Source organism: Aquarana catesbeiana, linkage group LG05 (assembly GCF_042186555.1).
Source record: "Aquarana catesbeiana isolate 2022-GZ linkage group LG05, ASM4218655v1, whole genome shotgun sequence".
Taxonomy (NCBI): Eukaryota; Metazoa; Chordata; class Amphibia; order Anura; family Ranidae; genus Aquarana; species Aquarana catesbeiana.
Window position 1 is genome coordinate 438,597,438 of NC_133328.1, and position 26,717 is coordinate 438,624,154.

At 40.3% G+C, this 26,717-nt stretch overlaps 1 protein-coding gene across 2 annotated transcripts in view; it reads left to right on the forward strand.

Annotated features, from left to right (window-relative positions):
* LOC141145026 (CD226 antigen-like) overlaps window positions 1-15,331 on the forward strand; it is a 157,626-nt gene extending 142,295 nt beyond the window's left edge. For both annotated transcript variants that reach the window (XM_073631269.1, XM_073631270.1), the window contains one exon: window positions 10,049-15,331. In XM_073631269.1, the coding sequence (XP_073487370.1) occupies window positions 10,049-10,132 (84 nt within the window). In that variant the 3' untranslated portion in view covers window positions 10,133-15,331. The remainder of the gene's footprint in view (window positions 1-10,048) is intronic.
* Window positions 15,332-26,717: the final 11,386 nt, after the last annotated feature.

A 26,717-nucleotide genomic window follows, 5' to 3' on the forward strand; every position in this document is an offset into this window, starting at 1 on the left:
CTTCTCCGCGTTACATTCAGCCGATTGCTGGTAACTTCTGTTACATTGGCGCAGAGAGACGGCGTCCTGTTCAGCTCTCTCATAGCTTTCTCACAATAATGGGTTCATCAGGGCTGGTACATTTGTTGGTACAGCGGGTAGTCACACAGAGGCATAGCCTGATGAGGAAGTAAATAACAAATATGAGAAATAGGAACATCACAATGTAAGCGCCTAGTTTCTGTAACCATGTTGCTATGCCATATAAAAAGTCACCAAAACCTCCTAAACCCTGAAAAGGGATTCCATCCATCTTTAGCAATATCTCTGGCCTTATTCTGTAGTTCTCTTATCTTAGCAAGATGCCCTTTAATAATGTCCTCATTGTCAGAAATGTATATACAACAGTCAGTGTGAAATACCTTACACATCCCACCTTGAGCTGCAATGAGATAATTTAGCGTTAATCTGTGCTCTAATACTACTTTTTTTCTTCATTTAATAAATCTATATCAGTGGTAGTAAGGTTAATAATCTCCACTAATCTACATAATCTACAATTCTAGTGTAATTATTTATTCTTTTCATTGCTTCAATTCCCCATCCTGTCCAGGAAGGGAACCATGACCATGCCATGTCACCTTCAGTGAACACCTTTCTTTTGAACACTAAAGGGTATTCTGGACTTTGATCTGGTCGCACTGTATCTTTGCAAACAGCCAAAGCAGGTGCTAACTTCCCAATATAACATGTACCTGTAACATTAGTAGGAAGCCAGGCGTAAGCTTTTTTTTCCACATATATAATATAACCCTCTACATATGGATGGTATGCCTGCTCCTAAAAAACTGGAAGCAGTAACATGGAATCTCAGGTAACCGATATTTTCACATATTGGGAACAATTTGTACTAATAAAGGGTTCTATTTAGTTCTGGGTCTGGGATATAATAATATTGACCATAGTTTCCTCCATAAGCTGTCATTTTTGCTCCGGTGCAATCTGAATTGCCCAACCGTGTACATTTAGTGTTAAATGGGCATGTAATGTTTAAACAAATCTGTGGAGTGTTTATCTGTTTTGAAACCATCAAAGTTACTGATCTGTGCTCATTAGCTGTGGAGACTATGTATGAGCCATTTATTCTGGTCCTGTTTATATCAGTGAATTTGAGAGGCATTGCTATCATGGGTATTGTTCCTGTTTGGGGATGTAAGTGAGAACACACCCAGCAGTTACTAGCGTTGCTATGGGTTGCATACAATTTTAACATTTGGATGAAAGGGTTATTTTTCCAGTTCTCACAAACAACAAAAAGAAAAGAAACATCATCATAATTTTTTTCAAAGGATATCATCACTTCAGGATTTTCTTGCAGTGATTGGCGTGAATCCAGGTGGGCTTTCCTTCCAACTTGACAGCGGAACCGGTTGTCAAAAGCACCAAATGTGGTCGGTCAAATTTTGGTTCTAGCGGCTTTCTGACGTGTCGCTTGACCACCACCCAGTCACCTGGTTGGATTCTGTGAATACCTGAAACAGAATCTGGGTCGGGGATAGAGTTATAAACACCTGCATGTATTTTATTCAATGTTCTTTGCAAAATCTGAACATATTCTAACAGACTAGAGTGAGAAGCCTGCAACTGTTGGGGAAAATATAGCCCTGTTTTGGGTGGCCCTCCAAATAGGGGGACAGCCCATGTGGTTGTTTAGGGGTAGTTCGTACAGAATATAGGGCTAATGGCAAAGCTTCCACCCATCCTTTTCCTGTATCTGCTTTAATTTTTGCACATCTGTTTTTCAAAATTCCATTAAGTCTCTCAACTTTACCACTACTTTGTGGATGATAAGGTGTATGGAAAGCTTGCTGTATGTGAAGAGCTTCCAATACCTCTTTCATTACTTCCCCAGTAAAATGGATTCCTCTGTCACTCTCAATAGTTTCAGGAACTCCATATCTACAAACTATTTCATTCAAAATTTTCTTTGCTGTTGTTTTTGCATTTGCTTTAGCTACTGGCCAGCTCTCGGGTCAACCTGAGAACATGCCAATACACACTAAAGTGAAATCATAGGTGCTTTTTCTGGGCATCTGAACGTAATCTATGTGAATTCTTTGGAAAGGGAAATCTGGCTTAGGAGAATGCTTTTGGGGAACATGGACAGGCCTCCCTGCATTGTACAGAGCACAAGTGAGACATGAAGCACAAAACCTAGCTGCAAATGCACTAAATCCAGGTGCTATCCAATAGCAGTCAGTAAGTGCCACCATCGCGCCCTTAGCAAGATGACTGACACCATGTGCCAGTTGTGCTAAAACTGGGTACAAACTCCATGGTAGACACCACCTGTTGTCAGCGCTCCACAGGCCCTGCTGATTTTGGGTAGCATTACATTTGATCCACTTATCCTTCTCTTCATCAGGGCTCTGGTTCTGCAACTGTATTAGAGTTTCTAAATCCCACTGCTCTTGATGAGGGGAATCTGTCCCCCGCTACCTGGATGACCCCTACAGTGGGTGTGACTCCAAATGCCATAAGGGCAGCATCCTTTGCTGCTTGGTCCGCTAAAGCATTTCCTCTGGCTGTCATGTCATTTCCCCTTGCATGCCCTTTTACCTTCAAGATGGCAACTTCTGCTGGTTTCTGAAAAGCCTCAAATAGCCACTCTATGAATTTTGCATGTCTCACTGGCTTCCCTGCACTAGTCAGAAAGTTCTGTGCTTTCTAGATAGGCCCAAAATCATGAGCTATTCCAAACGCATATCTGCTGTCAGTGTAAATGTTTCCCCTTTGATTCTCTAGGAGATGACATGCTTTGACTATAGCACGCAACTCTGCTTCCTGTGCTGACATCTGGGGTGTCAAATGCTTCCTGATGTAAAATGGTGTCTGTAGTGGTTACAGCAAACCCTGTGTGTGGCTGACCATCATCAGTGTAAAATCTGGAACCATCTACGAATAAGTGTGTATCACAATCTGATAAAGGCTCATCTTTTGCTGGTGTGACAGAGGCCCTTTCTACCTCCATCAGAGCCATACAATCATGAGAAAAACTCTCAGGTTCTACATCAGTACCATTTGTTGCATCTTCCTCATCAATTATAGGAAGAAGAGTAGCCGGATTTAAAGTAACACATCATTTGATTGTTAAATTCGATGGAGCAAAAAGAGTAGACTGGTACTTGTCAAATCTACTGGCAGACACATGTCTGGTATTTACTTGATTCATGATTTCCTGTACTGCATGTGGCACATACAGGATCAGAGCAGAATCTAGTACAAGCTCAGTTACTTTGTCTAGCAGCAAAATGCAGGCTGCTATGGCTCGCATACAACTGGGGGAGCCTTTGATGACAGGGTCTAATAAGGCTGATACATACATCACAGGCCTCTGTTTGTCTCCATGTAGCTGGGAGAGTACACCTGCAGCAAATCCATTGACTTCATAACAGAACAACAAGAAAGTCTTGGTATAGTCAGGAAGTCCAATGGCGGGAGCTTCAGACAAAATTTTAATAAGCTCCTTCATCTGCAATTCATTGTCCCATGTGAGTTTGAAAGGGTTTCTAGTGGTAGCCTCATACAGAGGAGCCATAAGTTCTGATGCATTTGGAATCCAGTCCCTACAATATCCCACTAACCCCAGGAAGGTACGTAGTTGCCGTACATTTCTTGGCTTTTCAAAGTTTTGTAGAGTTTTAACTCGATCTGGGGTTAGGTGACGGATTCCATGTGAAATGCAGTGACCCAGGAAGATCACTTTCTCTTGGCAGTATTGTAGCTTATCTTTGCTAACTTTGTTGTTACTGTTATAGAGAAACATGAGAATGCTTACTGTTTCTCTGCTACAAATGTCCTTTGTATCAGAACAAATAAGCAAATCGTCTATGTACTGAAGCAAAACTGTGTTTGGGTGTGAGGGGGGGGCCATTGGTCCAATACTTGCTTTTACGCAGTATTATATTCAGAGGGGCTACTCACACAGCCTTGGGGCAATCTTGTCCATGCTAACTTTTGGGCATCATGGGTAAATGAAAAAAGTTGCCAGCAATCTGGGTGCAGGGGCACCGAAAAGAAAGCATTTGCAAGATCAATCACTGTAAAGCAGGTGCTGGAGGCAAGTATTCCACTTACTAAAGTGCGGGGGTTGGGCATGTTCGGGGTACCTGCCTCAATTATATTGTTAATGGCTCTCAAATCATGCACCATGCGGTATGTCACCTGCCCACCCTTCTTGTCTGGCTTCTTTGCAATTGGGATCAGGGGTGTATTGATTGGGACTTAATTGGTACAACAACCCTTGCTGCTTTCATTTGAGTGATTTGATCCTTTATCCCCTCAGTCTGAGCAATATTCAGTGGGTACTGTTTAATCTGTGGGAGATGGGCTCCTGGTTTAATTTTTATCATGACTGGGGTGCAATCCAGCATACCTACATCATATTTGCTGGTGGCCCATAATTCAGCGGGAATCACTTTCAATTCTGGTGGAAATGGCGGAGTGGAGTTTTGGATTAAAAACACTCCACAGGCAGAATTTAAAACTTCTCCTGACAGACTACTGACCACTTGGACTCCTGTAGGAGTGTAGTCTATGTTTGCTAAAATTTGGTTCAAAATGTCAGCTCCCAAAAGATTGGTAGGAACTGTATCTGAAACTAACACTTTAGTGACAATTTCTGTTTGCTGTCCTAGCCTGAGTTTAAGTGGCTTGGACTCAACCAAATCAGTAGAGGTCCCGGTTAGGCCAACACCAGAGATAACATTTGTAGATAATAATCCTGGAGGTAAGTCCTCTATATTAAAAACACTTTGGCTTGCACCAGTATCGATTAAACAGGTTCATTCTGTTTCTCCTCCAGGATAGGGGAGTTCTTGTAAAAATACTTTTACTCTGGCATCGGGACCATTGTCTCCCCTATTTAACATGATTGATACTGGCATGCCATTTTCCTATGCCTGATCCACTGCTTTTGGCAGAGAACTGGGGACAGCATGAGGTGCCTCTAAGCTCTTTTCCAGTCTACGGTCAGGAAGATGGCAGAATTTGGCTATGTGTCCTTCCCCATCACAATTGTAGCATATAATTGGTCCCTGATTGTCATGATTTCTGAAATTGCCTTTGCCTCTTCTCTCTTCCTCTCTGCTTCCCCATGTACATTTCCTTGGGTTTGCTGTCTTTTTGGTTAATCCTGTTTTCTATGGATAACAGGATAGGCAGGACATCTCGAATAGGCATATTGCCTGCCTCAGGCCTTGCTGTGAACAACTTTTCTTTCAACTGGGGTATTAAACCATCAAGAAACCTTTGTTTCACCAGTTGTGTAGATGGACTTGCAGTTTCTCCCACCTTCTCTTCCTCTATTTTAATGCCTGCTTCCTCAGCCTTTTCGATTAACCGCCTCCAATAAGCCCCTGCTGCTTCCTCTTTCCCTTGCTTAGCATTAATGAATTTAGCATGTCTGGTTTGTCCATATATTTGGGGCATTTTTTCCTACAATTTCTCACAAACCTCCTGTCCACTAACCATCCTACTTAGATTTTTGACGTCTACACCACATTCTTTAAGTATATAGCCAGACATGTTGCTTCCCACTGCTTTAATAAGAAGCTGATGAATGTCAGTAGCAGAAGCCTCATATGCTTCCTGTGCAGCGCTAAGTTTGTTTGCAAACCCAATTGGATTCTTTCTAGGATCTCCCAATCCCTCTAATATGGCTCTCATATCTTGGGGACTAAAAGGTACATGCCATTTAATTTGAGACTTACTGTTAACAGCATTACCTTCAAAAATTAATTGGGTTCTGACAGGATAAACTGCAACAGATTGCTCTGTGCCAGGGGCAGAAGAAGTGGCATCTCCCTTCCTTCTCTCTTCATCTTGCTGCCACAATTTGGAAATTATGGTTTTGCTCCCGAAGTTCAGACTCAATCTCTCTTTCTCCAGCCAAAGCCTTAAGTTCAGAGAGATCTAGTTTTGCATATGTGCCTTTTGATTTATGCCAATCATCTGTTTCTAGGATATGAGCCAAAACCCTCTTTGTAGGTTGATATGGGGCTGTTAAACCTCTGCTCTCTACTATATTGCATAGCTCATCTTTTGTGTGTTCCATGTAATCTAAATCTTTTGCTTTTGTGCTTGAACCCCTTAAAGCCAAACTGGCAGCCACATAAGGTGGGGGGTCCTCCTCTACAGAGTTTTCTGGCCAAACGTAGTAAATTTGGGCAGTACTTTTATTAAACATCTCCATCAAGCCAGTTTGATTTGCTACTTTAGCTTCTGTCTCCCATGTGCAAGCTATTCTCCACGTTCCTTCACTGCACAGTAGTGGGACATAATCGTGCAGAAAAGTTTGCCATACTTTTAAATCAAAAGTCCCTTCAGATTTTAAAGGTTTAGCTGTTCCCTTTGTCCTTTCTACCCATTTATCTAGGGGCTCAGTATAGGCGGAACCGTACCTTCGATTCATATATTCTCTAGAGCTCATCTTGCGCTGGGCATTTTCTGAAGGCCTCTCTCCCTTCATTCCCTTAATTAATTTAATGCCCATAATGACTGGCCAGTCTTCTCTACTTGTGCCTATACCCTCTTGCCTCTAAAACAAATAGTACAGCAAATCTGCAGATTTACAAGAATAGTCTCCACTTATCTACGTGGATAGAAGGGGTTTATGACAATAGACAAAAGACTCATTAAAAGGCCCTCCTCGTCTCTTCTCTTCTCTGTGAGTTTTATCTGACCCTACCATGCGTCTCTGACCCAGTTCGCCCACAAGGAGTCATCGCAGGGAATTGCAGAGGATTTTCCCTATCCACACACAGTCCAACCCATGAAGGGGGACACATACACATTCACACACACATGTTACCCAACCAGAAAGGTCAGAGAGTGGTCTGGTTTCCTTGAGAACCGACAGATAGTATACATAGGAAAGGCAGAAATATAGCAAGCTTAAGGGCAGCTTACCTAGCCGGCATTTAAGGTCTGCGTTTCCCGATGACCCCGATCGAAGCGCGGTTCCTTCTGGAAACTCTGCCAATCTCCTGGTATTTGGCTCGCCAAGATTGTTATGGAATTATTTCTGATTGGGACTCTAAAACAAAAGTTAATACTGCAGCTGCAGGAACAGATTCACAGGACTCAATCACTGTGCTTAAAATGTCCGTTCAGCCAAAATTTATTATTACATGTTATTTTATACATAGATAAGAAAGGGGTGGTGTGAGATGTTATTAAAAACTAACAAATAGAACAATTGCAAAAGTAAAACATTGAGAAGGGATGGGGGAGTAGAGAGCGTTGTGTTAGGTGAAGGTTACAGAACATATTTCAACAGTGAGAACAAAATGGAGTCTCTTGTGCTTAAATGAACAGTACAGTGAATGTCCATGTCAGGTTGAATAAACAAAAGGCCCGTTCACTGTGTATGAGCCTCATTGCCCACATGAATGATGCCTTAAAGCTATGCTATGTGAATGAGAACATGGAACAAGTATAAACTAGGTGTTACATTTTTTCATTGAATTCTACATTGTGTATTATGTCCTTTATCATGAATATGTAAAACCTTGTAAGCCGCTATGTTAATCTATTGGAGCTGCCAGCACTAAACACACTTCCTAAACATGTGAAATAAAAAAAACTAAACCCAGAATAAGTGCAGCGCTAAATATAAAGATATCCCTAGAAGGATATATAGTGCATTCAATAAACAATGGTGTAATAAAGTGTAATATGCAAATTTTCACAAAGTGTCCTTATATAGATCAAACAATATGATATGTATTAAAATGCAATGTGCAGATTTTGTCCATATAGTGTCCTTATATAAATCAAATTGGTAAATGGTGAAAATATCATGAGAAATCCATTATATGCATAGTGAATAAATCAATCTCTCCACAATCATTCACCAGTATATGTGTTTCTCATAATCCTTGTGCATCCTCTACTAGTTGTACCCTCACCTTATAGGCTTATTAAATGGGACTTTGGGAATGATTAATCCTTTGAAATGCTCCTCATAATATTCCTTCTCCTTATAAGCTGTCCATAAACTCCAGTCACATCGATCACTTTAAGAGTTAAGCCTCTTTGCTGCTGCTCATGAACTCCAATCACATCGACCACATGCAAAGCAATCAGATCTTGCAATAGTGCTTTATCATTTTAAAAATTGTATTATATTCAAAAAGATCATAACAAATGATCGACGAACAAAATGGTGATTGTAAACCACTATATAAACACTAGGACATTCATCAGCCAATCACATCTCCCCGGGGAAGTCAGGAGGAGTGACAAAACTAGAAGGAGGGACCTGAGAGGCTGATGAACATGGAAGCAGGAAACATCATTCTGAGTGGAACAGATGGAAGGAACACTGACGGCCAGGGCTGCAGAATCGGTTGAGAGGTGATGCATTCATCCTAGCACTGGTGGTACAAGTAAAATACACACAGGCTTGCTTAGTTATTTGAAATGTGAGTGCTCATTTGTTTTGACCTTTTTGAATATAATAATATTTTTAAAATGATAAAGCACTATTACAAGATCTGATCGCTTTGCATGTGGTCGATGTGATTGGAGTTCAGGAGCAACAGCAAGGAGGCTTAACTCTTAAAGTGATCAATGTGACTGAAGTTTACAGGCAGCTTATAAGGAGAAGGAATATTATGAGGATTAATTCCTTCATGACTAGTACAGGAGTGGATTTCAACTTGAAGGGACAAACATCAGCTATAGCAATAGCAGCTACAGGGGTAGTCTTGTGTTGATGACAACTGCCCCCACAGTAAGGCTTACCATACATGGATCTTCTTTTTCTGATCTGCTGGCTGGCTGTTTGAAAAAAAAAAAAGCACATATTTCACAAGTAAGGTGGATGGAGGAATCCTCCCCGCTGTGCCATTGTTTTCTGACAGCAGGCACTCTTCACTGTCAGAATACACTGATTGGTGCTGCAGCTCAGTTCAAGAGAAGTCCATCATTAGAACCTGAAGCGGCCAAACTGCTGAAGCGGCCAAATTTGAATACATCTATGGCCAGCTTTAGTGTCTGAAATTGCCAACCAATGTTAATCCATTGTCTAGCCTTTTATATTCTATATTAGCAACTGTTGTGATTTCATACTGAAATTTTATCTTCAGTATAGATATTTCAATGCTATCGGCAATAAAAACGTGCTGAGATGTCCTGATTACAATGCCCAGCCCTGACAAACAAAAATTCACACTCAAACAACTGGCAAAAAAGCAGGCTGACATGTATTTGGTAAATGCCAATAAACGCACTGTGAGTGGGAAACTCAATACTTGTGAGTTGAGGGAAGGTAATTTTTGAATATACTAATAAAAAGTGCCATAGTATTTAATATTAGGGCATCACATCCAGAAATATATGCAGAAAAAACATAGACGATATCAAAGAGATGCATATTAACACATGGAAGACAATTCCACATTTATAGATCTTCTATATGTTTCATGGCTCAGGGCCACCTGCTCAGGAGGTGTGGAGGTCACAATATTGAAAAGTGGAAAAATGACTAACCCCAGTCACAGATCCCGCCAGAGCCACCAAAACCCCCCGCTGTGGTAGGTATGGAAGCAAATGAGCTAAATAGCAGGCAGCTAAAAACAAAAGGAAAATATCATTGGCACATAGGAAATGAACCCGGAGCAATGAGGAAAAATATGTATCTAAATGTTTAAAATAAGTATCACAGTACAATACAGCAAAGGGTGTATTATAATATGCATCCATATATACAGGTAGCTTCACATAGGCCATCTTGAGCACTCTCTCTATATGTGCCATCTATACAAGGGTCCTCTCCAGTCCATCATCTCTTGAGGAGGCACAACATGTGTATATGTTTTTAATCATATTTCTGTTACAGTAAACGTTTATTTTTATAATAATTGGAAATATTGGTAATGGTGTGAAGGAGGTGGGCCTGTGGCTTGGTGGGAAGGATGTGAGTACCTATTCTCTGAGAAAAAAAAAAAACTGACTTTTTAAGTATTTGATGTTTGGTTGTAATAGTTTTTTTTTTTTCTTTCAGTCTGAGAACATGAAGGAAGAGCACATTTATGCCAATTTTCAGGCAAATTCACTCACACATTATCCAGCGGTTCAAGGATCATAACTGAAGGGCTGCATATATACAAATTGCAAATTGTAATGCTGTAATATAGATTCTGTACTTCAGTGGACTGCTTGAAAATTCAGTTTAGCATAACTAAGTAATTCAAATGTAATTATAAACATCTGGATTATTATTTTTGGTATGTGTTCAGCTATTAGATTTATGGAATGTCCTTTGCACGTAATGAAGCATGTATAACCTATAGCAAACTGTTACAGATCATAACTCATTGACTTCACTGCCCTAAAGCTGAGCTTACTGTAGGTTACTACAGCTATTGGTACGTTAGTTCTATCTGCACTGTGTAAATACTTGAAGGCACTAATGTAATTTTACTAGTTCATTGTACTACCTTTACTTAAATTTTATATTGCTATTTTGATATATTTTAATGTAGTTGTGATGAACCTTGTGCCTAAAATAACAACATTATATGTTGTCTTATTTAAACCAATTTTTTCTCAATTGTCATTTTCCAGTAGAGTTTATTTTAAATAAGCCATTCTATCAAAGCATAGATCATTAGAATTTTCTGTGTTTTTCATATGCAATGTTCATTTGTCTTTCAGTTAGCTTGGTCCAGTAACAAGCATAACAATAATAATTAGATAGGAAACTGGTTCTGTACTGTGTCTTTCTGCCTTATTCAACAAAGAATAATGCTAATTCTTAAGTGTAGTACCCTTACAAACCAATTAAAATTCACTCTTTGGAAGTTAGAAGAGCGCAAAACAGATTCTAATTGGCTGTTATAGGTTTCCATACTGAAGAATTAGCACTTGGGGAAAAATAATTTGATTAGTCTGCGTGTATGTATATACTGTATGTATTTATACATTTTGTACAAATTGAAAATGTAACGGGGAGAGTGGGAATGTAGGGATGGGATCTCTGTTGAGGTCTGATGGCCACAGGTGCTGCATGCTTCACCTTTAGCAAGCACACTTCAAGGGCACTTTATATGAGTTGCTGGTACTTGGGTTTGCCCAAGATTTAAAGCATCAGAATTAAAAGCGCCAGATTATCACACCTTAACAGGAGGCTGTTCCCCAGTGAAGGTGAGCTAAGGACTGGTATTTCATTTTTAGATAGCCAAGTTTGTTACTGGGGGTAAGAAGAGTTGAGCGTCTAAGTCAGTGGCTCTCCACTCCTGTCCTCAGAACCCACTAACAGGCCAGGTTTACAAGATAACTGAAATACATCACAGGTGATATAATTTGCTGCTCAGTGATTGCAGTATTCTAGTCTGCATCTCCCCAAGGTGATACTTAAAATCTGTCCTGTCAGTGGGTGCTGGGGACAGGAGTTGAGAACCACTGGTCTAGTGGTTGAGCAGGAGATGCAGTCATTAAAAAAGCCAAGTCAGAATAATAGGCATACTAGAGAAAGGTCATACAGGTGGTCAAAATCCAATGAATGCAGCAGGTTGGGGATAACTGGAAAGGTAGGTAACAGGGAATTTAACTAGGCTGGAATCAAGAGTGGAGCGAGTACAAAGAAGGGCAACAAAGCTAATAAAGGGTCTGGAGGATCTTAGTTATGAGGAAAGGTTGCGAGCACTGAACTTATTCTCTCTGGAGAAGAGACGCTTGAGAGGGGATATGATTTCAATTTACAAATACTGTACTGGTGACCCCACAATAGGGATAAAACTTTTTCGCAGAAGAGAGTTTAATAAGACTCGTGGCCACTCATTGCAATTAGAGGAAAAGAGGTTTAACCTTAAACTACGTAGAGGGTTCTTTACTGTAAGAGCGGCAAGGATGTGGAATTCCCTTCCACAGGCGGTGGTCTCAGCGGGGAGCATTGATAGCTTCAAGAAACTATTAGATAATCACCTGAATGACCGCAATATACAGGGATATGTAATGTAATAATTATTATTATTATTATTATTATACAGGATTTATATAGCGCCGACAGTTTACGCAGCGCTTTACAACGACATTAGGGCAGACAGTACAAGTACAATACAATTCAATACAGGAGGAATCAGAGGGCCCTGCTCGTTAGAGCTTACAATCTAGGAGGGAGGGTCAAGTTATACAAAAGGGTAATAGCTGTGGGGGATGAGCTAATGGAGAAAATAATGCAGTTGTTAGATGGAGGCAGGATAGGCTTCTCTGAAGAGGAAAGTCTTCAGGGATCGCCTAAAAGTGGATAACTTTGGAGACAGTCTGACAGATTGGGGTAGGGAATTCCAGAGGATGGGCGAGGCTCGGGAGAAGTCCTGGAGGCGGATATGGGAGGAGGTGATGAGGGAGCTAGAGAGCAGGAGATCTTGGGAGGAACGGAGATGGCGTTTAGGTTGGTATTTTGAGACTAGGTTAGTGATGTAGCTGGGGGCACAGTTGTGGATGGCTTTGTAACTTATTGTTAGTATTTTGAATTTAATTCGTTGGGCGAGTGGCAGCCAATGGAGGGATTGGCAGAGAGGGGTAGCAGACACTGATCGGTTTGTAAGGTGGATGAGTCTGGCAGCAGCATTCATGATGGACTGAAGGGGGGATAGTCTATTTAAAGGTAAGCCAATGAGGAGTGAGTTGCAGTAGTCAAGGCGAGAGATAACCAGGGAGTGAATCAGGAGCTTTGTAGTTTCACTGGTTAGAAAGGGACGTAGTTTAGAGATGTTGCGGAGGTTGAGGCGGCAAGCTTTGGAAAGTGATTGGATGTGGGGCTGAAAGGAGAGTTCAGAATCTAGGATAACACCTAGCACCCTGACATGTGGGGACGGGTGGATGGTTTTGCCATTGCTCTTCACAGAGAAGTCAGGGGAAGAGGCACGTGGGGGAGGAAATATTATAAGCTCGGTTTTGGACAAGTTGAGTTTGAGGAAGTGGTGTGACATCCATACAGATATGTCGGTTAGTAAGTTAGTGATGCGTGAGGAGACTGATGGAGTGAGTTGAGGGGTGGAGAGATAGATTTGTGTGTCATCAGCATAGAAATGATATTGAAAGCCATGAGAGGCTATCAGCTGACCCAGGGAAGAGGTGTAGATTGAAAATAAAAGAGGTCCAAGAACAGAACCTTGGGGGACCCCGACAGAGAAGGGAAGAGGAGTGGAGGAAGTAGAATTGTAAGTGACACTGAAGGTGCGTTGGGATAGGTAGGATGAGAGCCACTGAAGAGCACAGTCACGGAGACCGATGGAGTGAAGTTTTTTGAGGAGGAGGGGGTGGTCAACCGTGTCAAAGGCAGCTGAAAGATCCAGAAGTAGGAGTACAGAATAGTGTCCGTTGGTTTTTGCAGTTAGTAGGTCATTTGTGAGTTTTAAAAGAGCAGTTTCTGTGGAGTGTTGAGGGCGAAATCCAGATTGAAGGGGATCAAGAAGGTTGTTTTTAATGAGGTGGTCACTCAGTTGGTTGTAAACCAGGCGTTCAAGGAGTTTAGAGGAAAAGGGGAGCAAGGAGATAGGGCGTAGGTTGTTAAGATTGGTAGGATAATAATGACACATAATAATAATAATGACACATAATCACACACATAGGTTGGACTTGATGGACTTGTGTCTTTTTTCAACCTCACCTACTATGTAACTATGTAAGAGTGAAAACAAACTGAGAAACAAGAGTATAGGGACTTAAACTAGGCTATGACTTGAGACTTGGGGACACTCCGGCCACAGGATAAGAGCAAGAACCGAACTGGATGGCTGTGTCCTTTTAAAGGAATATAAACCAATAAGGACATGTATTATTGCAGGTAATTTATATTGCATGGCAAATGGCAGACATTTTAATTTCCCAGTGTGTGGTTTTAAAATGAAATAATAGAATATTCACAATGCATTTTTTTCTGGACACACACAGAACACAATGAAGACATCAACTCATTATAAACAATAGTTCATTAGTGGTCTTTTTTCTATTTGCCGAATAGGCTGTTTCCTAAATTGCTGGTAAGTTTTAAAGCTGACTAAAGTCATCACCAAATCATTTCTGAAATGTTATGCCAGCACAATTCTTAAACTATCTTGTATCATTAAAAAAGTAATTACCGAGCTCCAGTTAACTTACTTACCTTAGCCCTTCTGTGGTCTGCTGTGGGAAAGCATTTCCTCATTCTTGCCTCCAATACTCACGCAAACAGTATAACTTTTTGGAAAGTCACATGGTGAGAGTCAGGAGGGACTAAGTATACATACACAGTCAATAGCATAAAAACTACTGTGTATTCATTGGGAGTGTACCTGGTTGTATCATCCATAGACCAGACTCAAGCCATAGATTATGCAATTTTCTTTCCTTCAATGACAGTCAGTGTTAATGAGGGAATCTCCCCCACTGCGCTATTGTATTCTGACAGTGGGAGATTTCCCCGCTATCAGAATACAATGATCACTGCTGGCAGCTATAACCGCCAGCAGTGATCACACAAGAAAAACCCAACAGACTAGTTCTACTGAAGTCAATCGATAGATAAACTTCAGTACAGCCAGCCTGCCCATAGATAGATTGAAATTTGTCTGGTTCCTGCTGAACTGGCCAAATTTTGATCTGTCTAGGCTGACCTAAGTCCAAAAAGTTACTTTCATCCATGGATAATACCTGTACAGTATTGTGATGTGATGAAATGAAGATGAAAGCATTTTCAGGGGAGTACTGTGAATCTCTTTAAGAGGTAATGCATACCTGTAAGAATTACAGATACAAATTAACTAATTAGGTCTGATTGCACTTAAAGTGAAAAAGTATCTCTGAGCCTAGGTCTGCTTTAATGATTTCTGTACTGGCATCTGCTACAAAATGAGACAGAATGTAGGAAATATAAAAACATCTCATTGCATTATTTGGCAAGTGCTGATTGCACATGCTGAGTTAAAATCAGCTAATCCTTTTGGTCCAGATGTCTTGAGTTTATGAAAATCAAAACAATGGGAAATTACTTTGCATTCTTGTTTTGCATAGCTGTGCATACATCTGCATACTTTTGTAAAAACTTTAATTTAGCACTTGAATTTAACAGCCTTATTGTTTAACCCCCCCTCCTTTTTTTTTGTTTATGGAAAAAATATGTTCTTTGTCTTCAGCTAGAGAAAGTGGCACTGGGTCAGGTGATATGATCTAACAAAAAACATACAAGTAGAACATTTTATATAGTGTGTTGCTGCTGGTTTCTTGGGTTGGCAGGTTGGAGCAAGTCTACGATATATTGGTTTGCTGAGTGCCACTGCTTATAATAAAACTTGGAGCAACAGTCCTTTCTCACTGTGCATGACATTTTATGTTCCCCATAGATTGTAACAGTCTGAACTTGGAAGGGCGCTAGGCAGAATTTGGGGTCACAGTGACACACAACAAGGATCAGACGTTTGGAAGGCATTGCTAGATTTAATAACCAGTTCATGTTCATAAACAGTTTTGATTCAGATCAATAAAACATGCCCATCAGCTACCAAACTAACCAGACACATTGGATCAACGTTGCTGTAGGTCAGTTGTACTTGTATTTGATCCTCCTGACTGGCATATTTTGGCATATTGTGGATAGTTAATGGCTTCTCTGAAACTTCCACACCAGCTCAGGTGGAGCAAACTACATTCCCCTATTGCCTCAGATATTGCCTTCTCTCCTCCCTCTTAATAGAGGCTCAGTAATACAGCAATGCAGGAGACATAAACTGCATAGTATAAATCTATTTTTATTAAAACGTTGAAGGCTCTAAAATCAAAACATGCAAATGCCTTCTACGGGATGCCTGAAACTGCTTTGGAGTCCCTTAGAATAAAGAACCATCCTGCTGCATCATTTTATAGAAATAAGCAGTGAAGAGCCAAAAAGTATCCATATTAAGCTGTCTCCTCCCCTGGCTGTATAGGAAGAAAATGGTAAAGGTGTATTGACAACATCTGCAAGGTCATCATGGAAAATGCAGTCTATCCAGTGGCTAGCCTATTTAGACAGGCCCCAACTGTTTGGGAGCTCCTTGCACTTTTAGTATGTTAAAATGATGAGTGTTGTGCATAGGACTGATGACTTCTCTCCGGAGCTATAGGACCAGAAAAAAAACAGCATTTAAACAGGTCAGCAGGATAGCTGCAAATTCAAGAACATATCACTCCTTAAAAATTAAACACCTAGAACTTATAAAGACAACAATAAATGCCGCTGTATATTTGTTTAACCAGTTCAGCCTTCTGTACATCGTTTATGGTCCAAAGCATTTTGTACAAATCAGCGATGACCCTATTGATTTTGTGATACCTTATGTTATTTTAAGTTAAGCTAACAAAGTAATACATAGATTGTTTTGTTCAGTACAAACAGGGCTTTTGCTTGCTAATATTTTTTTTTTCATTTATTCTATATACAAAGGATGTAACAAAACAAAAAAAATGTGCTGTTGTAGTTTGACGAGTATTCGCTTTTAAAGCAAAAGTCAATAAAAAGTACACATTTTATTGTATAATTTTTCCACTGTTAAATGACTCTAGAATTTTGTTTTCATTGCAAAGCATAGCAAAGTTATTTTTGAAATGCTTCACTAAATTAAATTGAGGAACACATGAATTACATTTAAAAATATGTATAAATATTAGTATTAAATATATTGAAAGTAAAAAAATAAATAAAAATCAGCAGCAAAAAAAAGGGGAAGAAGAGGATGAAGGGGTTAATTAGGGCTAATCAGTGTTTCAGTGGATCTTCAGAAAAAAAAAAAAAAAATTTAGAAGTTAGATTGGGCCTGTTTGATTACCTCTAATGATTGGTATCTAATGTCCAGAGGGCTGCTTTGCCATATATTCCATGCCAGATATAGTTTAAACTTTGATCTTCCTGGCGCTGCTGGTGTGACTTCCTGTTTTATACAGTAATGATATGGGGTCACCTCGTCCATTCAGAAAATGTCTTATAGTCCTTTCAATGAATACAAGGCATTCTATGATCCAGCATCAATCACAATCTCCAGCTGTATAAATCCATAGTTAATGACAGCATCCAGCAAAATAAATTCATCATTATTAACAACTACCCGACACCCACCAATGTGTACACTTCGCACTCCCATCACTAAATTACAGATACACAACTCTGCTTTAATGTAAACCTAAGTTCCCTGACTCTGTGTTTCTGTTGCAGCAGCTAGGAATTTTAGGTTGGTGAAAGGCCTAATTAGTTTGGAGAGTCCATGAACAGCACACAGGCTGGGTTTGCCTTAAGCACTTCCTGCCAGCAGGATGTCCATGGACGTCCTCTGGTTTCAGTGGTTATACTGGAATGGTGCCTGAACCTACAGGCATCATTCAGGTATGTATGTTTTCAGCCAGCGATTCCCTAACATGCAGAAGTGATTTGAGTGGCTAATTAGCCTTTTGACCACTTCTGCGGGTGGTGGAAGGGGGTCCCACCCACCTCCCGCCGTCGCCTCTCCTGGGCTCTACTGTACAATTGCGGTGCCCAGGATGTGACAATCAGCGGTGGCTGCCCTAAACAGAGAGAGAGGAAATGATGACGTTCCCCTCTCTCTGTAACCCCGTAAACCGTGAGCGACGAGTTGTGTCGTCACTTCCGGTTTTGCCTCTTGGTTTATCTGGCCACCAGTGGCCAGGAAAGCAGCTGATCAGACTGATCTGTGTCTGATTGACTGCATGGAAGGCTAGAGGATAGATTTGGGGTCTAATAGACCCCAGATCTCTCCATAAAGGGGACATGTCACGATCCATGCTATCACAGGATGTTGTTCATCTCTTGTGATAGCAATAAAGTTAATCCAAAAAAAAGTGAAAAAAAAGTTTGTAAAAAATAAATACTAATAAAATAAAAATGTGAAGCACCCCCGTCCCACCGTGCTTACATGCAAATGCGTACACATAAGTTACTCCTGCATGCATATGTAAACGGTAATCGCACCGCACATGTGAGGTATTGTCGCAAGCATAAGAGCACTAGACCTCACACTAGACCTCCTGTGCAACTCTAAACTGGTAACCTGTAAAGGCTAAAGCGTCACCTATGGAGAATTTTAAGCACCGTTGTTTGCTGCCTTTCCACGGGCAGATGCAATTTAAAAACTTGACATTTTATGTCTCTATTTACTCTGCGTAACATCATCTTCCACATTATACAAAAAAATTGGGCTAGTGTAAGTGTTTTTTTATTATTTTTTTTATTTATGAAGGTGTTTTTTTTTTTTTTCTAAAAAAAAAAATGCATTTAAAAAACCACTGCGCAAATAATGTGTGACATAAACATTTTCAACACCCACCATTTTATTCTATAGGGCCTCTGCTAAAAAAATATATATAATGTTTGGAGGTTCTACGTAATTTTCTAGCAAAAAAAAGTTGATTTTTACATGTAGTAGCGAAGTGTCAGAATTGGCCCGGATGACAAGTAGTTAAATTCACATCTGATCCAAATGCGAATTTCACCCTTAACAATAATAAAGCTTAAAATACAGTGGTTTGGTTTTAACCTCTAAAAACTTTAAAACATTAAAAAAAATATGTTTCCCATAAAAGGAGGGACCAGGTTTGAAGGTGCTCTTACAGAAGGTAAGTAACATTGCACACCATGGTGCTGACTTGGATCCTTACCGAAGCATTAGCAGGATGATAACTGAAGGTTGAGATGGAATGTCAAGTTAAAAAAAATGTAAATACAGTATATGCAGCTGGGGCGGGGTACAATAAAGTGAGTTTGTTTCTTTAGCCTGCATAAGTAAAGCACAGGTTTACTTTAATATACTGTGATGCAGTTAACTTCCAACTTTGTGTCTATCCTTCTAAAATGCAAGGTGAAGATCACAAGTACTGTACATAATTACATGTTCTAGCAGAACTGGTTGAACTTTATCCATTCTGAAGATGTGAAGCTGAGAGAGATGTAGTGATCAAATCCCATGCGGAAAGCCTTGTCTGTAATTTTGTTATAAAAACCGGTGTGCTAAAAAGAAATATATAAATGTGATTTTTTTTTTATTGTTTTTACAATGGTTATGACTAAAATCTATTTTATATACAGAAGAAGATGTTGGGTCTGGTTTTGGCAGCAATTGCTGGTAAAGATAACGTTGCTAAGTAAAGTTTATATTGAGCATTTCAGGATGTGTTTTTGAGTTTAAATAGCCTTTTAAAAGAGCTGGCATAATGTGGGGCAATTCAATTTTCACATGTTGGCAGTTGGTCTGAGATAAATGTGTTGACTGAATAAATAGCATAAGTTTGAAAAAAATATATAATTTCCACTTTGATGTCCTTTATCTAACATTAGCTTTTGGATGAAGACCTTCAATGTCAAAATAGAAGACCTTCAATGTCAAAATAATTTTTCATGGCACTGTTCCCAAATGATACACTTTAGTTGCTCTCTTCATACAGAAATCCAGACCTATTAACATGAAAATTTAAAATAAACAAGTAAGTCTTTTTTTTCTGCACCTTTTTCAGTAACCACTACATGCCGTCCATAGCCTCTTGGTTGGAAATTTAGATAAATGAACTGACACCTGCTCATAGTGAAACAACTGTTAACAGACCTCCTTCCTCCCATCTGCTAATAGCTGACATCCTGACTGTTTTGTAATAGATGGCAGGTTGTATATTGCTTGTTACTGTTAGACTTCTTTTTAGGCTTCATTTTTCTAAGCCACAAAAGCACTCAAGTGAAAGAATAACAAGGTCAGAGTGACATGAAAAATATATCAAATGCCAACATTTCTTTTTAAGCTGTCAGATACGAGACGTTGTCATAAATTCAAGAAATATTTATGTAAAATAACTTTTAAATACTTGCAATTGAAGTTGGTGTTTAATAATTAGTAATAGTTTGTAAAGTGTATCTTTATGTAACCTACATGTGAAAGCTGAACTCCAAATATACATAAAATATGTGTTCATTATATAATTTTTAAACAAGCACACGTATCAGAGTATGTCAGCCCCCTCTAATTCCCATCCAAACTTAAGCTGGCCATACACAGTTAAAAATACTGCAGGTTCACAAAAGAATGGCTGAATATCGATCAGTGTGTGGCTGTCCCTGCTAAAGGCACATACTGGAAAACTTTTGTTCAGCTTGATCAGTGTATTCTGACAGCGGTGGGTCCTACTTTTATAATACAATGTCCCAGCTGGGGGATTTCCTCTATCCACCTTGTTTGTGTGGATAGAGGTGTCTTCTCATGTAGCTGCACAGGGAATCATAGCTAAGTTTAGGGGTATTTTGATTTAGTTCAAATCACATATTCCAAATTTCCCACATCTTATTTTCCTTGTAACTGCACAGAGAATCAAAGCTGAGTTTAGGTGTATTTTAATTTTATTCAAATCATGTATTCCAAATTTCCCATGCCTTCTTTTCCCTGAAACTACACAGAGAATCATGGATTAATTTAAGTGAATTCTGATTTTGTTCACGTCATGCATTAAAAATTAGCATCGCAAGCTGGTGTATGGATCTAGACTAATTGATAATTTGATATTAATTATTAGTATATCTAGGAACAAAATGCAGGCACAATTATTAGACAAGTTTAGGTAGCACAATAAAGCCTTCTTAAAACAGATGGCGTTCTCATTCCATCACAGATCCCCTAAAAAATGGAATTATTCCTCATTTTAGGACAATGGGTGGATCCATGCAAAGCATGGCCTTTCACCTCCCTGGAGTATAGTGTAAAAATAGCCCAATATTATATATTGGTATCATTGCTGTATAATAATAGGCTATTTTTGCACTGTACACCAGCGGTTCCAGATGTGCATCTGGAGAGAGGGGCAAAAAGCAATGATGTGCATGGCTCCACCCACTGTCCTAAAATGGGGAATAAACCTTTATTTTTTGGGATATGTGATGAAAGGAGACAAATTAATAACTTTTTTTGTTTTAGGAGGGCTTTACTGTGCTATGCACTCATTGGAGTAAAGGCGTTTTGATTGCTTTAGTCCATTTTCACCATAAACTGTATGTTCATGATGTCTCATTGGATGCCTCACTGGGCCCCAAGCTCTACCCTATAGAAAGTATGGTTTCTATAGACTGTGCTGTTGATGGCCAAATAGCCTGAAGCTATACAGGACAGCCTTTTTTTTTATAAGTAATCCTGCGGTGACAGTACCTACAGTATATGTAAATAGCTCCTTTCCTTAACCTGTAACTGGACATTAAGGCTGTGTTTCCCCACATCCATTTTGCATGACAGGAGAGTGTGACCAGTTCTCAATGGAACCGGTTCACCCATTTCCGGGGTGGCCGCAAAGTGCACAGCAGAAGGGCCCTGTGCGTCTTTGGCTCTGTTTTAGGTCCGAATTCAGGCAAAAATACAGACCTAATTTTGACCTGAAACAGTGAATGGTGACGCACCGGATCCCCTGCTGTGCCCCACGCCGCACATAGTGTGAATCCGGCCTTAATGTCTCTGTCCTTTTTGTTGCTTGTCTTCATTTGAATTTTCAGCACAACCTGACTCATAGTGCTTCCCCTCCCTTACCCAGCCTGATTGCTGCTGTACAGTCAATTACAGAAGCCTGATACCAAGTAATAATAAAGTACTTTCACTAGTTGAATTTAAAAATACTTTAAATTATTTCTGTAGTATACAGATGACTTCACTAACCTTTGCTTAATATAATATCTGCTTGCAGTTCAGTTGTGTTAAAGGTTTAAAAGGTAGGGCAGGTTTGAAGGGAAGGTCAAGGTTGGGGTCTGCTGAAAATCCCACACCACCTTGTGTGAAGGATTTGCAACATCAAAACCAACATGCAGGTGGCAGGTGTGGATAAGACAATGGTCTGGTCTGAACCTAGGTTTGGACCAAAATGTTTCTCGCCTGCCCCCCACTGTTCAGTGGAAGAATAACATCATATATAGAGGCTGTATTTCTACCACTTCTATATATGACAGCTTTCCACTGTATGTGTTTACTAGGGAGTGAGGCAGGTGCTGGCACCTGCCATGTCCCTAGAAAACTGCTGATATCACTTGAAGGGGAATCTCTGGCCATGTAGCAAAGGGGGAGAGGATATTGGTGACATCACTGTCCAAATATGGCCATGGCTGTATTTGGTCCAGTGGTGTCACCACTATACCCACCTCTTCCCTTTTATAGTGAGATGACAGCTTGGGGAATTGCCATTCAGTGAGGAGTAAAGTTGGGATCAGTCACAAGCACTGGGTCTGTCAGGATTTTTCTTTTGGCAGGCATTATGATTGACAGTGGATTTACAGTGAGGGACATTTTTCAGGGATTATTATCTTTCAAATAAAGCTTATGTCAAACAATTTGGTATTTTATTTCTAGGTTCCATTTTTTTGTGAATAAGTTGGGGTACTATTTACACCTTGCTCATTCACATCATTTAAATTTATTTTTAAAGGAGAATTCCAGATTCTCTTCACCCACAGATCCCCACAAGCCCTGGCCAGGGCTATGGGGAAGAGAGGCTTGTCTTTATGAGGACAAGGTGCTATTCTGGGGAGGCCACCTGGCAAGGCACCTCCACCCTGTGTTGAGGGCATGTGGCCTGGTATGGTTCAGTAGGTAGGGGCACAGACTTGCCCCCCCCCTCTTTTTCTGGCCAGCCAGACTGCATGCTCAGATTAAAAGTCTAGTGTGGATTTTTAGGGGACCCCATTCTTTTTTTTCTTGGGGATTCTTCCTAAATGACTCTACATATTTTTTCTTTTTGTTATTCTTGCTGTACAATGTGCTACCACAAAGGTGGCATTTAGGGTCCTTTCACACTGAGGAGTTTTTCAAGCACTTTTGCATTCAAAAAAGCACCTGAAAAGCTAAAAAAAATGCTTCCCTTTAAAATCAATGAATGAATTCACATTGGGGCGGTGCGCTTTTATTGTGGTGAAAAAATCCTGTTTGCTGCATCTTTAGAGGGTTAAAAAAAACGCACCTTTCCACTGAAAACAAGGGAGGGACAAATATTTTTTTTGAAAGTGAAAAATGTGGGCCACTTTCGAATATGCTAAATACGTCAATGACACATTTATATCTGCAATCCAAATGTAATCATGTGCTAACATTTTTGGTGCCAAGTTTAACCACTTTGGCTCTTGCTCTTACATTCCCACCATAGGTCTGTTTATTATGTGGTAACTTTTTCTGGGGGGGGGTAAAGTAGGTTTTTTTTTTGGCAATAGTGTATTGCAAACATTGTTGTTTTCTATGTGATCTATATAGTATATTTTGGCCAGTGTAGTTTTACTGCTAATTAAATCTATACTTTTTATTGTATAATTGGTTTATTTAAAAATTAAATTTAAGTTGGTATAAGAAATTGAAAGCATTGAAGGTGCACTGAAAGACATGTCATTGTTATTCTTTTGTTGTCAATGAAATTGGAAGATCCTTCACTGTGATGTCAGCAGTGATAGCGAGGAAGGCGCAGCAGGACCTCATGGAAAAAGAGGTGCAATCTCCCCAATATGGACAGGGACAGCAAAAAAGAAAACACATATCTGATAGAGGCCAGTCCTAGCCCTTCCCCACTTTGTTCCACTGTAATTTTCTCCAGTATAGAAATGTCCCTGAAACTCTAATGCCCTGTACACACGATCGGACATTGATTGGACATTCCGACAACAAAATCCATTGATTTTTTCCGACGGATGTTGGCTCAAACTTGTTTCGCATACACGCGGTCGCACAAAATTGTCGGTATTTCCGATCGGCAAGAACACGGTCACGTACACCACGTACGACGAGACTATAAAAGGGCAGTTCAGAACCAAGCGCGGCACCCTTTGGGCTCCTTTTGCTAATCTCGTGTTAGTAAAAGTTTGGTGAGAGACGATTCGTGCTTTTTCAGACTCGTGGCTTTCAGATCGTTTTCTGCTGTTCAGTGCGTGCAGCGAGTACAATTGACTTGTCGTTGTGTTCGGTCGTTACTGATTTTCAGGTCGCTCTTCACAGGCCTTGCTGTTCTTCAGTGCGTTCTGTTACTTCGTTCTGAGCAGCTGACCGTTTTCTAGCCATGTTGCGTATACGTACTCATCGTAGAGTTTGTGCTGTGCAGGGGCTTGGTGTTGGGGTCCTTACCTTAACACAAGCCCAGTCCATGAACAGGGTGGGAAGGATTTCATGGACCAAGAATTGGTTGCTCCAGCATTACCAGTTCTGCCACATGCCTTTGCTCCGTGAGATCCGTGAGATTAATCCTGATGATTTCAGGAACTTTCTCAGGATGACGGACCCCATATTTCACCGTTTGTTGGCTTTGCTGACCCCCTATATCAGCAGGCAGGATACCTGCATGAGACAAGCCATCACCCCGAAGCAGAGGCTAGTCGCCACCCTGCAGTACTTGGCGACAGGGAGAAGCCTGCAAGACCTCAAGTTCTCAACAGGCATCTCACCCCAGGCTCTGGGGATCATTATTCCAGAGACCTGTTCTGCCATCATCCAGGTCCTGCAGAAGGACTATATTAAGGTAAGATTTTTATCCTTTAACATCACATTTTATTGTATTTAATGTTTGATAATATATTGTATTTCTTTACTCATTCCCTAATTATCATGATTGTAATATACTGTGAATGTCCCCTTTGTCCTCATGCATGCTGGATTTTTAGGTAATTTTCTTTTGTCCTTCATACATACAGTATTTGCCTTCACTTACCTCCCCAGCATGCTCTCCTGGCCTTATATTCACCTCATGTAGTCACTTAACAATGTATTTTGTCAGCTCCATAGTAGTGCTTTACCCTAAACACCCCCTAAAATGTGTAAAAATGTGATTTGTGATTTAAATTCAGGCAGAGTGCCAGGGGCTTTTTTTTGGTGTCCCAAAATGATTTGGAACCCTCCCTCCCCCCAACTGCTAACTCAGCTGATACCAATCCTCTATCTGCTGACTTTGCCAAACCCATACACACTACCCACCTCTTTTGTGGTCAGATTTATGGATGAATTCCCCAAAGCATGTAGTGCAAGGGCCTGGCTGAATACTTTCAAATGGTACCGTTTAAAGTTTCTGTATCCTATTATTATCTTGATAGGTAATAGCAGAATGTAAAAATGTGCTAAAATTTTTACAGTGTGTATTTATATTTTTGTATTATGACACTTCTTACCTGTCCAGTGGGCTGCCAATAGTGTAAAGTAAGGAGGGGCTGCCCAAAGTAATACACATTATTTAGGTATTCATCTCTCAATGAAGTGTAGAGAGTGACCTGTCCAAAACATCCCCCCCATAACATTTTTCAAATGGCCCATATGGGGGGGGGGGTGGAATCTGATAGGTGGACCTTATACCTTGGTCTTTAAATATTCCCTAAAATAAATGTTATACTGGTGTTGGCCAAGAATGTTTGTGTCTAATCTGCTTTCCATGTTTATGTGCAAATTGATTAATTTATTTTTCTTGTTTGACTCCGCAGTTTCCTTCCAACCCACAGGAATGGCAGACTGTGGCCCCCCACTTTGCCCAGCGGTGGGACTTTCCTAACTGCGAAGGGGCAATTGATGGGAAACACGTCCACATCATCCCACCACCCAACTCGGGGTCATACTATTACAACTACAAGGGGTTCAACAGTATTGTGATATTGGCGGTGGTGTCGGCTACTTACGAGTTCCTGTATGTGGATGTGGGGAAGAATGGCCGGATGTCCGATGGTGGAGTCATCACCCAGACGGAGTTCTACAGGTGTCTCCAGAATGGCAGCTTGGACTTGCCACCTCCAGAAGACAATGTGGAAGGACTCCCATCCGTCTTCGTTGCGGATGAAGCGTTTGCGCTGGGGACCATCTTATGCGGCCATTCCCTATGAGGACCCTCACCCCGGACCAGAGGGTTTTTAATTACCAGCTGGCCAGAGCCAGAACAGTGGTAGAGAACACGTTTGGAATCATGGCCAGCCAGTTCCGCCTCTTTCTTACACCCATACACATGGCGGAGTATAAACTGAATCACATCATCCTGGCTTAAATGAACCAACCCTGATGGCGCTTGAAGCTGGCCATCCTGGCTCTCCCCCTGAGTGCCCGCGAGGTTCGTCTTAGATACATTGAATACTTTGCGGGTAGGGGGGCCATCAATATGCCAGACAATGTCTGAGACATTTTTAAAATAAAAAAATCATTTTAACTACTAAAATCTTTGGTGACATTTACTGCTTGTGTTTCTTTTAGCTGACCCTGACAGAAATGTGGGGAGTCCTGAAAATGGCGTGATTGTGTAACATTATAAAGCACTGTTGGGTGTTATTTACTAAAGGCAAAGACACTTTGCACTACAAGTGCACTTGAGACTGCACTGAAACTGCACTTGTAGTGCAAAGTGGATTTGCCCTTAGGAAATAACCCCCATTGTCACTGAAAACACCAATTTTACCACAACAAAATTTTTGGAGCATTGAAACAATAATCCACACATTCTTGAGTATCAACCTTTTTAATACCAGCACAATCACATGTACATTTCTAAAAGGTTTTTAAAACAAACCAACATGTTTGTTGTATAACAATTTTTTGGGTCACATTAATAAAACTTGAAATGTCCATTTAAGGTAAAACAGGCATGTTTCAAACAAACAAGAAATACACAAATCTGGAACTTACAAAGTTCAACTTTTGTAGAATTTGAAGGCAATATCAGACATGAGTATTTATAAACTGTGTTTGATA